Consider the following 13,727-nt stretch of genomic DNA (forward strand, 5'->3'; position numbering starts at 1 on the left):
AGCCATCCACTAACTGCACTCCCCGGGAAGGCCCACAGACAGGTCCTTTGTCAGGGTTCTCTGGTGACGTCGCTATAGATCAGAGATGGCCATGGGATATGCTGTAACTCCGTGGATCTCAAACTTGAGTGCACAGCAGAATCACCTGCGGGCTTGTTAGAACACAGTCAGCCACACAACTACCTGTGACGCTTTAAGTAATCATGATGCCAACAGATGCTTTTATGGTGCTTCTAAAATAGATGAGCAACCCAATCCCAGAATCCCATGTAGAAGGACAATTTCCAGGAGCAGCTTCTGGTCCTGGACCCAAACCTATGCCAGTCAGGGTCCTAGTAAAGAATAGATTACACTTAAATTTGAATGATCTGGGAACGGATTGATAAAGAGGTTGTTTAGCAAGATGTGGGCTGAGTGTGGAGAAACCAAAGGGGTGTTTTAGTACTCTGAGGCTAGTAACAATGTGGGGACTGCCCCTAGACCCAAGGACGAAAGGACAGGGGATACCCTCCCCACCTTGCCCCCCAGAGAGAAATGAAAGCCATTGGTTGGAGGCTGCATCCAGGCTGAGGCCCACAGCCCCTCACCTTACTCTTCTCTCTCTCCCACACCTCGAGGAGCTCCCTAGTGCCCAAGCCCAAGCTGAAGCCAGAAGACCTGCAGTCCAGCTGATCCAATCCACACAGGTTGGCTTCCTGGGCCAGAGAAGAGGATGGACAAGAATGGAATGTGTGTCCGGAGGGACAAGTTTCCTTTCTCATGTCACTCTTGACAAGTGTTTGTGTCAAAGTTACGTAAGACTCGTAACATGAGTTGGAGTGCACACTTTTGATTTTCTCGGGAACAAATTGTGTAAGACTGAAATTATTCATTTTTGGAATGCTTGAAGGAACTAGCTATTAAAGCCTTTGGAGCCAGAGGATGTTTTGTGGGAGGATTTTCAATGACTGATTCCATTTTTTCAGTAGTTTTAGAATTACTCTTTTTTTTTTTTTCATTTTTCTTTGGCAGTCTGGTAAGTTATATTTTTTAGGAAATCATCCATTTCATCTAAATTAAATTTATTGGCATAAGCGTCCAATTTTCCTTCTGGAGTCCATGGGCTCTGTGGCGACACCCTCTTCCTTTGTCCTGCTGTGACAATCTGTGCTTTTTGCTTTTTTCCGTGGTCAGTCTCGGGAGAGCATTAGAGGCTTGTCCAAGAACTGACTTTGGGCATCCATCCATCCTTTCTAGTGCATATGATTTTCTGTTTCACTAATCCTAGCTTTTTATTTCTGTGCTTTTACCCTCACCGGACTTGTTTTGCTAGAGGGGAAAGACCCACTAGACTAGAAAGCCGAGGGAAAACGATTCCAGGCAGGTGCAAAGCATAATAAGCAAAGTCTGGGAGCCGGGAGGGAGCATGGAATGGACCGCTCAGGCCAAGTGTCCTGCCAGGTGGTATCCTGCAGTCCAAAGCTGCCCCCCTCCCACCCGGCCCATGGGGACGCCCACCCCAAGCTCCAGCTCAGCTACATGCTCTTTGCAGGGGGGAGGGGTGGCAGGCACAGAAGCAAAGAGCCCACTCTGCTCTACCCTGCAACTTCCTTCCTGGCAGGAGCTCTAGAAACTCCATGGTTCTTCCAGAAAACAAGGGCCTGGACAAATCATTGGGCTTCAAACCATAGCCCTCTGGGCCTGAGTGGCAGAAGGGGACACAAAGATGTGACAAGAGGAGCCCCTGCCTTTAGAAGCAGGCTTTGATTCGTCTCAGGTATGACCCTGCCACATAAAACTGCTCGGAGAAAGTCTTCCGCACCCAAGACAGTGGGAAAGGCCGTGGTGATCGTATATAGACAGACCAGCTTTCTCTTCTGGCACCGCCACTCACTTCCCACAAGGCTTTGGACCAGTGACCTCAGGTCCCCGTGCCTCAGCGTCTTCATCTGTGAATGGGCATGATGATAACGGGATATACCCGGTCAGGACCAAACACATCGCCCATGTAAAGCCCTCGTGCAGCGCTCTTTCTCTGGTTGTGGAGAAAGCAACCCACGGGACAGCTCCGCGGATCTCTCCCATGGCCAATGGTGGCACATCTGTGCTCTGGCTTCCTCTCTGTGGCCTGGGTAGCTGAAGGAAACCGTGCCTGCCCTGCGGCAGCCCGCAGCTTCCTGCTTGAAATTCCTGGAAAACTCGGGTAGCCAACCTCCAGCTCAGCACATTCAGGAGTGCCCTGCATCTTAACTTGACCATGACCCTTCCCAGGCAAACGTCCCTCTGGGAGCTCCCACCCCCTCTGCTTCCTCTAAAAGGCTGGCAGAGCCACTCGTGTTGCAGAGAAGCTGACGGGCCCAGACACCCCCAGCTCTCGCTCACGCCCAGTCTCCCCACTCCCCGCCGACATGAAGGTCTCCACAGTGCTTCTGTATCTGCTGCTTGCAGCCACCGCCTTCAGCCCCCAGGTGCTCGCCCAGCCGGGTAAGCCCTTCCCTCCCTCCTTCCCATTCTCTCTCCTCCTTTTTGTTTTCTTCTCCTTCTAGAAAGCCTGAAGCTGAAGTGCCCCACTTCTGAGCCTATCCGAGCAGTGGGAGTCCTCAGAGCTTCACTTAAACGTCTAATTTTAAAGACAGGAAGCTGAAAGCCAAGTTGGGTGCAGGAGGGGTCCTACCCACCCACCTCCAGCCATTGCAGAGCCAGAGGAAAACCTAAGCCGCTCGCTCCAAACCCAGGGCCTCTTCTTTGACCCTGGTTGAGCTTCCCAAATACTGCATCTGGAGCACTGGAGCCAGGACCTGTCCCACTGGCCTGCCCCGGTCAGCAACGATGCAACCTCACTGTGCAGCTGAGATGTTCTAGTTCTCCCCCCGTCTCAGGACTCTGGGCCAGGAGTGCTGGACCTGAGGTGGATAAGATCCACATCGACCTCTTTCCTTTCCTTTCCCTACAGGCACTTCCTGCTGTATTCAAGCTGATAAAAACCCAGCGCCTCCTAGAAGGCTTTGTCTCTGACCTTATTTCTAGATGCACTCAGTGCCCTATTCACTTGCTGTTTCATATTTAACAATAAGAAGATCCCCTTGCGGAAGCTGGAGAGCTATCGAATCACCAGCAGCCACTGTCCCCGGGAAGCTGTCATGTAGGTAGAAAAACCCTGCTCACCCCCTACCTGACCACACCCCATTCCCACATCCCCTGATCCAAAGTTCCATCCCAGAAGACAGGCATCAGACCACTTTGGGATCTTATACTTGGGGGATAAGATTTTACCAGACTATGATTGCATCATAAACAGGCCTGGAGAGGGCCGGGTCCTCCACCTGCTCCCTGAATGGGCGCTAGCTCACAGTCTCAACGTTGCTTTGGCCGAGGCCAGGCCAGCTTCTCCAGGGCCTCCGAGAAAAGTGACTGCTTCCAGAGTCCCCTTCTTTCCATACCCCGACTTCCTCCTGTCCCACCCTACAGAGGATACCTCCCCTGTAGTGAGTGGACTAGACAGGTTTGAGAGTCCAGTGAGGCATCTCTTGGGTAAAACACTGATTTCCACCTAACTGTGCAGCCCTCTTTCATCCATAGCTTCAGTACGAAATTGGCCAAGGCTATCTGCGCTGACCCAAAGGAGAAGTGGGTCCAGGATTATGTGAAACACCTCGATCAAAAACCTCATACCCTGAGGACTTGAACTCTTCAAGCCACACTAAGACCAATCCAAGTATGAGAATCGAATGACTGTTTATTCTCCTCCAGCTTCCCCAGCTAGACCCTGGACTAATTTTACTGTAGTTTCAAATAGTGTGCTGTTTTGTGATGCAAAAAATGTACTATGTCTTAAGTAATATTTAATGTTATTTGAATTGTTGCTGGTTTGGGGCTTATTTTGAATACTGGGGATCTTTTTTTTAAAGCAAGGCCTTGAGCCAGTTGCTTCCTGTCATCAGCCGGGGTTCCATTCCTTTTAAGCTGCAGGCAGCGGGTCTGTCTCCTGCCTAACTCCCTGGCTGATGCATGTGCCTACAAATCATGGAGATGAAGGGCTACTGCAATCCGGGGAGGAGAGGGCCTTGTGAATGCAAGGTGCAGCTAAATATGTTATTACAGAAAGGAGAATGCCATTCGTAAGATTGTTGACTTTTTGCAGAAAGTACACCATGTTTAAAATCTCTCATCGTGGTGTTTTCTTGGGGGAGGGTAACTTCCAACCAGTAGGGGGCGCTCCAAGGTGGGGGCAGGTGGCTGACAGAGGGGGCTGGCTGTGGGAAGGACCTCGTGGTGGTTGGTGGCTGAGCTGGGCTTATCTGACTGTCGCAGAGGGCCCGACTCAGCAGCCTAGCACGTTCTAGAATAATGACTCCAACCCCTAGCATCAGCTTCTAACTGGTCTCTGCCCCCATGCCTCCCCACTCCAAGTGGTCCTTGGAATGATCCAGGGGAAAAACAAGATGACCCGGTCCTTGTTAGCATCGACCCTGGAGGATACCAGAGCTCAGTCATAGCAAAGATTCTTCTAGAGGAGGCTCAAGTTGGAAAGGACAGGGGAGGGCCTGGAGGAAATATCCCCTATGGTTGGAGTTTAAGTTCTGGAACAGAAAAGGTAGAGTGCTTTAGAAAGAAAGCTGGAGGTGTGGTTGTAGAGGACTTGGAATAGCAAGGTGCAGAGTTTGGAGTCAGTTCTGAGGGCAGGAGGGAGGGACCTTCGGAGGGTGGAGGGCAGTGGCAGGCCAGGCAAAGTGGCCTGTGGCCGTGGGCAGGATGGAGTTGGCAAGAGAGAGCTGAGTGCAGCTCACTGCTCCACAGTGGCCCCAGCAATAGGGAGGAGAAGGAAGCAGGGGGGTCGTGGGGGGCGGAAGGGAGGAGGCAGTTGAAGAAGAATGGACCAGACCTGTGACACGTGCAATGCTGGGGGAAGGAGGGACACCTCTCTCAGCACAGAGCACAACCCCAAAGCCACCGAGCCGGCCCTCAAAAGGGGGCTGATCCTGAGATTCTGGCAATCCACAAGTCACTTCCCTCTCTTGCTATACTCCCTGGGGGCCCACAGGGGCGGGGTCTCTGCTTCCCAGATGTTGGCGAAAGGTTCTCCTTCTTTCCCCAAGATTGCCTCCCTCCTGCACATGAGCTGGGCTGGCATCTCTGCAAGACCTAGGATCCGCTCATTCCTGGACAAGAGGAGGTCCTGCTAACTGGCTCTGCAGGATCTGCCCAGTAGACAGAGGGTCCCTTCCCTCCTGCTGTATCAGGCAGTCACTGGGCAGCTTGGGACACAGGAGAGAGTTCTCACCCCGAAAGCAGGAGCCCTGGGCTCTAACACCAGATCGGACCCTGACTCACTCTGTAACCTCAGGCCCATCTCTGTCTCCCGCCAACCATCAGGCACCTCATCTATAAAATGGGGCTAGCAACATCTTACAGATGGATGACCTCACAAGATCCCCTCTAGCTAGGGCAGCTGTGGCTTCTGGAACCCCAACTCTGGGTTCCCACTTTCTGCTTCACCATGCCTTCCCCTGCTGCCAGGGGAAACAGAGAATCTCTATCATGGTCCTGACTCAACGTTCATCCCAACCCCCAAAGACAAAGTCAGTCAGCTGAGAAGTGTAAGCCATTTATTGGCTCTTTTGGAAAAGAAGTCAGTTCTTTGGGCATCAGTTTCAACATGTCTCCCTGCTCCCCTCCACCTGCCCCTGGCCCCAGCTTCTTACTGCCAATCAAGCTTATACCCTGAAATACCTGTGGGATCCAAGAAGCCCAGAGAGGCAGGGATCGAAGATTCTAACATTTAAATATATAAAGTGCAACAACATAGCTTATCAGGACTGAGCAGACCCTCCGTGACCTGGCAAAGCTGGGCAGAAGGACTGGTGTGGGGTGGGGGGTTGGGGGGACAGGTGAAGCCACGCCATCTTCGGAGTCCAGGATGGAAAGAAATCCTCCCACATTTACTTTAGCGGGCATGGTTTCATAGTTTTTAAATGATGTTTAACCCATGAGGCTGTCTCCAAGACACATGTCTCTCTGCCGCCCCTCAGCTTGATTCTGTGGGCAAAGAACAAAGGAGGAGCTGAGTCACAGGATTTGCCCCCTGGGGTGCCACACACAAGTCCCATCCCCCGCTCTGGGGTGCCCCCAAGCTACTCGCTCTGGGCTTTTAAAATGAAGTCATTGCGGGAGACCTGTGGCATGCACACTGGGAGGAACACCCCAGCAGTAATTCCTAGAGCTTTTAAGCAATTCCTGCTTCTGGGCATAAAATATTAGGATATAATACTTGGCACCTTGGGGTTGCGAGAAACACAAGTCACTGCAGGAGCGTAGGGGGGCATCCCTCCTGGCGCCCGCTAAGAAGCGCGGCGCTCCCCCTAGCGCCCATGCTGAGCTCTGCACCCAGATTTTGGAGGCCTCACTCCAGGTTTAGAAACCTGAATCTGGTGGAACAGCGCCATCTAGCGTCTGCCATTCTAATTCCAGGCAGGATGGTTTCCGCTCTCCGGAGGAGGGAGTCAGGAATTCCTGACCAGGGTAGGAACAACTCACATTAGACTCCTGCGGGAGCAGGTGGAGCTGGTGCGTTTATAACACTGGATTATCCGCTGGGGAATCTTTCTCTCCACAAAGACGAAACAACAGTTGGAGGATGACACATGCACTAGAAGAGAAGCACAAAAATGGTTTGCATCTGTTTCTTAACCTGGACTTCATTCCTCTCATCCAAGTGGTTTAAAAAAAAACAAAAACCCTTCTGGGGACAGGCCCAGGCTTGGGGACCACATCCAGCCCAGTGTCACTTAGTCACTTATATAGGCAGAGGGTCGGAACACTGGGGTTCAGATCCCAGCTCCCCACAAACCAGCTGTGTGGCTTTGATCAGGATGAGCCCTTGCCTGGGCCCCAGACTTCCTGTCTGTCAAATAGGACTTTTTGGACTGGTTTCTAAAGGTGCTTCCAGTTCTGACATCCCACCATGAGTGCACAATTCTGGCCCAATATTTGGGTTCAAGGGCTCTGGACCCCATACTAGGTGGGCCCAGTGAGTCTGGTGCGTGCAGGACAACCATGGGCCATGGTTTGGGGGCCAGATTAGGAATTGCTCAAGGAGTTCCAACTGATAGAATGACAAGGAAAGAGCTTCCAGGAATTAAGAGGCTTCCCACCCTCTCTCTAGAATGCCCTCTACCCAGGCCCGTAGCTCTGTCCGGGCTCCCACCCCCACTGTGCAGGTTTGCACACTCTCTCCCACACCCCATCCCCAAGAGACTCAAATTCCAATCCTGGTTCCTTGCTTCTAGTTTTATTGTTTGCACAACGTCTTTCATGTGCCTGGAGTTCTTAGCAGGTGCCATGTGCCTGGAGAGAGAGGTCAGTCCTCTCTCAAGAGCCCTGAGGTCCAGCATTATCAATCCCATTTTACCAACAGGGAATGCACAGTTGGAGAGGTAAAGTGACTTGGCCAAGTCACTGACCCAACATTTGCCTAACAGTGCCCGGTCCTGACTTCAGGATCTCCCTGTTATCTGTTACTGGGTGCAAGCAAGACCCAGTCCCTCCTCTGCACCACAGGCCTCCCAATTTGGCTTAAAGAGCCTCAGAGCTCCCTGGATGAGGCAGGGTTTCCTTTTGCTGAAGCTAGCAGCTCAGATGTTGTGCTCACCCAGACACCTGCTCCCATCCCATCCAAGTTCTCCATTCACCCTTTTTACTAGGAACTCTTCCCAGAGGAGGAGAGACAGAGGCATTGAGTTCAAGGCGAGCCCTGCCCACAAGCCCAGAGTGCCTGCCTGGGTGTCTGTCCCCCACCCCCCAGAGGAGCAAAGTGACTCCAGCCACACTCACTGCTCCTGCCTTCCACGTCTCGAAGCCACATCCCAGCCAGCAGCATGCACGCCAGGGCCATGGTGACGAGCTTCATCCTGCACAGTGTGGTTCACACCTCTTGGCAGTGGTCTCGATGTGTCTGGTGAAGCTAAGAGCTCGTCCCTGGCCAATCCCGCAGTGCCCGGACCTTTTATTTGAAGACCTGAGTGGGGTTTCCCAGGCCCTGGTGCAGAGGTGGGGAAGTCACAGGGAGGAGAGATACTTACTCAAGCCCAGTGACCACATGGAACACTCCTTCCCCCACCCCCCACCTCTCCTGGGTGGTATGAGAGGGATGGGGAAACTTCCCCGAGTGCAGGAGCAGATAAGGATCTTGAGAAAATGAGTAGGAGTTGTCCCAGCTGAGTGGGAAGTGGAGAGAGGTGAGGGAGAGGAAGTTGTGTGGCTTCTCTGACCCCACGTGTTTCCATCCTGGGCTGGAGCTGCTGGCCCCGAACCCCGGGGAACAGGAGGACCAGGGCTGAGGCATACCTGGGTTGAATCCCAGGTCTGCAGATCAGCGGTTGCCCAAACTCCCATATCCCCAGTCACATATGCCCGGCAAGATGGAAAGAGTGACACATGTCCCAAAGAGATACCGCAATGAGTTCAGTGAGATTTGCTAGGTCAAGGCCCAGGCCAGATCATTGCTATTTCTATTTTTTTCAGTTACTCAATGCTTCTCAGCAGCTTGCTCTGCTCCGGGTCCTCAGTGGGCCCCAGGAAAGACAGCTACCATCAATAGGCAGTGCCTGACCTCAAGCCGCTGACTTTTTGATTCACAGATTCACAAGTAAAAGCCACACCGTGTAAGGTCAGCAGCGGATGTGCCATCTGGAGGGGCCAGGGGAGGACCAGGAGCTGCCCAGGAGCATCAGAGAGGCCTCCCTCGGGAATGCGCTCCAAGCAGAGCTTCCTGCAGAAGGGCTGAAGTGGGAAGGGGCAGGCCACCAGAAGGGGCTTGCGTACGGGCAGGGAGGCATGGAAGGAGCACGCTCCTTCGGAGATGCCAGGTGGAGCCGGATCGTGGGGTCAGGAGAGTGAGTTGGGTGGGGAAATGGCAGGAAAGGGGGTGCCTGTATAGCTCTGAAGCGGCCGAGTCCTGGAGACATTGTGAGCCGTGCTTGGTATGAAGAGCGTTTTAGTAGGTGCTCCAGAAAAGGTGGCTGGGCGGAACGCGTGTATGAAAATCGTGAGGCATGATGTAACCATAGAGAGCTGGCGAGGCTGATCTCTTTGATCACGCACTCTCTGGCTCGAGGGTCTGCATGGCTCCCATCGCCAACTGGATGACACCCAAGGTGTCACCTGGACATTCGTGGTTCTTCATGCTCTGTCTGTCTCCAAGTCTGAATATTTGCAGGGCCCTGAACATGCCACCAGCTTTCTTACTGCTAGGATGATGCTCCCACGGTGGCCTCCAGGCCCTGTCTTCCCTGTCCCCCTTCGTGGGCTTTCTACTCTCTTCAAATGCCGCTGTCCCCATATCGAGCCTTCTGCTGTCTCCAGCAGACGGGCACTCAGCCTCCTTTGAAGCCCCCCGTGCCTGGACCTCCCACCTGAAAGTCTTCTATCCCTGCCACCTGCCCACCCCAGCCCCAGTGTATTCTCCAAACTAACACCTGGGTGGGGTGAGGGGGGAGTCCCGACGTGTCAGAGTTGAACGGGCCCTCAAAGACCATCGGCAAGAGGGGCTTTTGAAGCTTCCTGGGAGAGCCTTTGAAAAAAGGTAAATGTCCTGGCCCCATTTCAGAATCAGAATCAAAACTTGTGTGCCTATACATGTTGAGGGGAAAAAAACTCCAGGAAATTCTGGCACCAGAAGAATCACGTGTCCAGTATGGTCTCTCCATATTACAGATGGGAAAAAAGGAGACTTGGAAAGAAGAAACGGACTTGCCCAAGGGCGTACTGAGAATTTGTCTCGGAGATGGGACGGTGGATGCTGAGGCCATCTGATCATGTGAGCTCCACACGTGGCCACCTCTGAGAACACACGCCCAGCAAGGACCACAGCTATGCGCTGCTCTGCCCCAGTTCCCATGCATCCCTCCGGCTGCTGTCTGCCTCCCATAAAGTACCGCCGTCCTAGAAATCACTACCCGCTGTTTCTGCTCTGTGAGTCTCCTTGTCCTTGCAGACTGGCGCATTTGTATTCCTTTACCATCATTTCCGCAGGTCTCGGGGGGAGAAGGGAGATACAGGTGCTGACTGTGACCATGTAACCCTAGGGCTTTCAGACTCACTTGGGACACGGAGAGAAGCAACTGGTCACCCAGGAAATTCCTTGGTCTTCCCTTCCTCCCAGGCATGTTGCCTGGGCCACTCATGAAAGGGACGGGGTTGCCCCTCCAGAAACTTACTTTTCTTTCTCTCCCTCACTGTGGCCCCTTTGAGCCCAGGACAGGAAAAGAGGAACAGAAAGAGTTAGTCATTCCCCTCACACTGGGCAGGCCAGCTGGAGGCTCTGATGGCAGACACCTCGGGCTCCACAGGGGTAATACCCGCACCCCAACTGGACGTCCTCTGCTATAGGCCTGCACAAAAGCGAGCACCAAGTCTTAACTCAGTAAAACACGTTTGCACTTGCCCAAGATGGGGCACGGTGGCATGGGAGGGAATGATAGATGAGGAATCCTCAGCCCAAACACTGAACCAGTTATTCTAGCCCACTATAACCCTCTCCTTAGTGAGAGGTTTGAAAACTGGCAAGTGCTTGTAAGAAGGTTCTCTTTTACGAAGTAGTTGCCCACTGACTGAGGATGGTTAGAGACCAGACAGAGCTCAGCCGGTGTGGATCCATCTCAAGATCATTTCCTCCAGGGGTGCCCAAGAGTGGCCTTGAATGGACTGGAACCTGGCCCTGCCTGCTCGCTCTCCAGTTACACTTCAGCTTGATCTTTACCAACCCCCAGGACACAGAAGCCCATGGGGACGAGTCCTCTGCCCAGAAGCACAGCTGCAGAAATCCTATCCCAGCTTAGTCCATCTCAGGGGCCAAGTCTTTTAAGTTCCCTCACTTAGGGAGGAAGCATGTTATGGATTCTAAGATAACTGGGTCAGATCTCAGCCCTACCTCTTGTTAGCTGTGTGACCTTGGGCAAGGAACTTAACACTCCTGAGCTTTAGTTCCATCATTATGAAATCTGCTGCCAGCTCTATGGGTACAAACTCCCCCCATTATTTTGAAGACAAGCTCCCAACACCTTAACCCAGCTTTGTGCTATTTGAAGGATTACATGAAATTTCTCACCTGGTCTTGGAACAGGGGAGGAAGAAAGGAAGGGAGGGAGAAGAAGAAGGAGAAAGGGAGGGAGGGGAGAGGAAAAGGAAAGAAACTTGAATCATTCAAAAATCACTGTGAGGCACCTGCTAAGCCCTAGTGCCTGGGGATACAGAGGGCACGAGGCAGACACTGGCCCTGCCCTCGTGGGGCGTACAGCTTGCTCGGGGAGGCAGGCATTGAGAATTAGGGCAGGTTGGAAGTGCTCCAAAGGAGACGCATTTTCTGAGGCTTCACCCCATGACCTGGGCGCGGCCACCACCTCCCCACCCAGAACTGCTTCCTGGTCCCTTTCCCTTCTATTTGGTGCTGCCTGACACCCAGGCAAGCTTTCTGGGGTTGCCACGTGAGCAGAGCCCCCTCTCCAGCCCCCAGCCCTGCACTGGCCCTGGATCCTCCTGCAAGCAGGAGGCCAGCCCACAGCACGGCCCCCAGCACCCAAACACCTTGGAGTTCAAAGCCTTATCTGGTATTTTCTTTTTCTTTTTTTAAGATTTTATTTTTTTATTTATTTGACAGAGAGAGAGAGAGCGCACAAGCAGGGGGAGCGGCAGGCAGAGGGAGAAGCAGGCTCCCCACTGAGCAGGGAGCCCGATGCGGGGCTCGATCCCAGGACCCTGGGATCATGACCTGAGCCGAAGGCAGACGCTTAACCGACTGAGCCACCCAGGTGCCCCCTTATCTGATATTTTCCACACTTCTCTCCCTCTGCCTGGGTCTCTTCATCCCCTATTTCTCTCTAACATCCAGCACTTTCGTTCTTTTCGGGGGGCCTCTCTTATCTGGTTCTCAGGGACCACATAAAGGAGACATCAAACTTCTCTCAGAGCCACAGGCAAACCCGGGGTGCCCGAAGAATCACCGCAGGGACCGTCACCGATTTTTCCATGTGCGTCCACAGCTGTTGAACTACGGAGCTGACACCAGCTAGCCCCACTGTGCCGGGGCAAGGTACAGACATCTCGGCGTGGCTTACGAAGTCCTGCCTGATGTGGCCCACAGAGCTCTAGCCACGGGACCCTGTCACCGTTCAGCACATGCCCTGGGACTTCACCGCCCTGCTGCCTGGGCTCCCTATTCCATCCCACAGTGGTCCCATCTGAGCTCCCAGGGCAAGCTGAGCTCACTCCTCCTGGCGGGCAGCTCACACTCCTCTCACTGCCTGGGGTCCCCACACCTGCCTGGTCTGGAAGCTCCCAGAGGGCAGGAGTCCCTCCACCGTGGTCTCCGCATTTCATGCCCCAGTGCCCAAACCCAGGGTGGGTGTCCAGTGACTGTTTGCTGAAGGAGGAAGGAGGGGTCTTATCACTGTGGTTGTCCCCGTGCCACAGATGAGACATAGAAGCCCTGGGCCTTCCAGGAATCAGGCCGGTAGCACGTGACAGATGCGGATGGGAACCCTGGCCCAAATCCTGTGCTCATTGGTACGACCATGTGCTGGCTCTCCTGCCTGGCACCCGGGGATGGACATCAGGCTGTTTGCAGTTTCTGAGTGTGGTGATGGGCACCGATCCTGGGGCCAGCTTTCTGTTCCTTAGGCATTCATTCGTTCATTCATTCACTCTTTCACTCAGCAGACATCTTCCGAGGGCCTGCGCTGTCCGCTCCTATGCAGGCAGTCAGGTTTGAGAGGAGACCTGACTACAAGAGCCGGAGTCTAGAAAGAGGGAAAGTGACCCAAAAACCAGCAAGTGGCACAGATGAGCCAGGACTGTCACCATGTGCAGGCCAGAGGCTGTGCACGCCCAGTCCTGGTAGGGGGGTGGGGCGCAGGGTAGCATTCCGACTGGGGCAGGGAGGATGAAGGTAGCATTTGCTGGGCAGGGGTGGACAGGGTGGAGTGAGCTCTGGGGAGACGCCTGGCTTCCGGCCTCCCCAGCCCCACTCTGTGCACTGCTGGGATGACTGACTTCTCCTGGTTGCCCCACCTCGAGCCTCACATCTAAATCGGGGTAATAATGATACCTGTAATAGGCTTGCGTGAAAATAGATGTGACATACTTCTTAAGAACAAATGAACAGTTGCTTCACAGCACGTTGGTAGCCACTGTGTGGGCTGGTGTCTCCAGAGCGTGGGGGCAAGTGTGTAGGCTGCAGGAAATGGCTGGAAGGGAAGGTGGGAGGACCACCTGACAAGTTTCCCAAGATCCTGTTTATGAGACTCAGGCCTGGGGACTTGAGTCTATTGGCAGGAGAGCATCCCAAGCAATCTTTTGCTCAGTACAGGGGTGCAGCCAGATTCGTGGTTTGGCCAGAGGGTTTTTGTTAGAGGCTGAAGGACACAATGAGTGGGAAAAGGCAGGAGGACTGGAGGTTTGAACGAGTCCAGAAGGGGTGACGGTGAGGAGGTGGGGCTCCGTGTGAAAATCAGGATATGAGGTCTCTGGGCCCTGCTGCTCATTTTCTGTGGGACCTTGGGCAGGTCACTGCCTCTCTCTGGACCTCCATTTCCTCACCTAAAAAGTGAGAATGTGGGCCTAAATCAGGGACTCTTTCCCCAGAGATGAGATTCATAATGGATCATTTGGGAAGCTTTTATCAAAAGACACATGCTAGAACCCCTCTCTGGGGGGGTGGGGGAGGCTATTCTGAACCCAGGGCAGTTGGAGGATCC

The 13,727-nt window shown here is 53.5% G+C and overlaps 2 protein-coding genes across 3 annotated transcripts; one reads left to right on the top strand and one right to left on the bottom strand.

Annotated features, from left to right (window-relative positions):
* Positions 1-2,387: 2,387 nt before the first annotated feature.
* Positions 2,388-4,186, top strand: LOC118025016 (C-C motif chemokine 13-like). Of its 2 annotated transcripts, none has more exons than XM_035027352.1 (3): positions 2,388-2,467; positions 3,017-3,121; positions 3,559-4,186. In XM_035027352.1, exons 1-3 carry the CDS (start codon positions 2,388-2,390, stop codon positions 3,662-3,664), a joined length of 291 nt encoding a protein of 96 aa, XP_034883243.1. In that variant the 3' UTR covers positions 3,665-4,186. The 2 variants fall into 2 exon arrangements, with proteins under 2 accessions (XP_034883243.1, XP_034883242.1); XM_035027351.1 differs by having other exon boundaries at positions 2,388-2,463; positions 3,007-3,121.
* A 352-nt stretch (positions 4,187-4,538) lies between these two features.
* On the bottom strand, positions 4,539-8,087 carry CCL1 (C-C motif chemokine ligand 1). The gene is made up of 3 exons (XM_035027813.1): positions 7,810-8,087; positions 6,514-6,625; positions 4,539-6,015 (listed from the first exon to the last, which is right to left on the bottom strand). The coding sequence occupies exons 1-3, from the start codon at positions 7,883-7,885 to the stop codon at positions 5,919-5,921; spliced, it is 285 nt and encodes a 94-aa protein (XP_034883704.1). The 5' UTR covers positions 7,886-8,087; the 3' UTR covers positions 4,539-5,918.
* Positions 8,088-13,727: the final 5,640 nt, after the last annotated feature.

This window comes from Mirounga leonina, unplaced genomic scaffold (genome assembly GCF_011800145.1).
Source record: "Mirounga leonina isolate KUSES-001 unplaced genomic scaffold, KU_Mleo_1.0 Mir_200, whole genome shotgun sequence".
Classification (NCBI taxonomy): Eukaryota; Metazoa; Chordata; class Mammalia; order Carnivora; family Phocidae; genus Mirounga; species Mirounga leonina.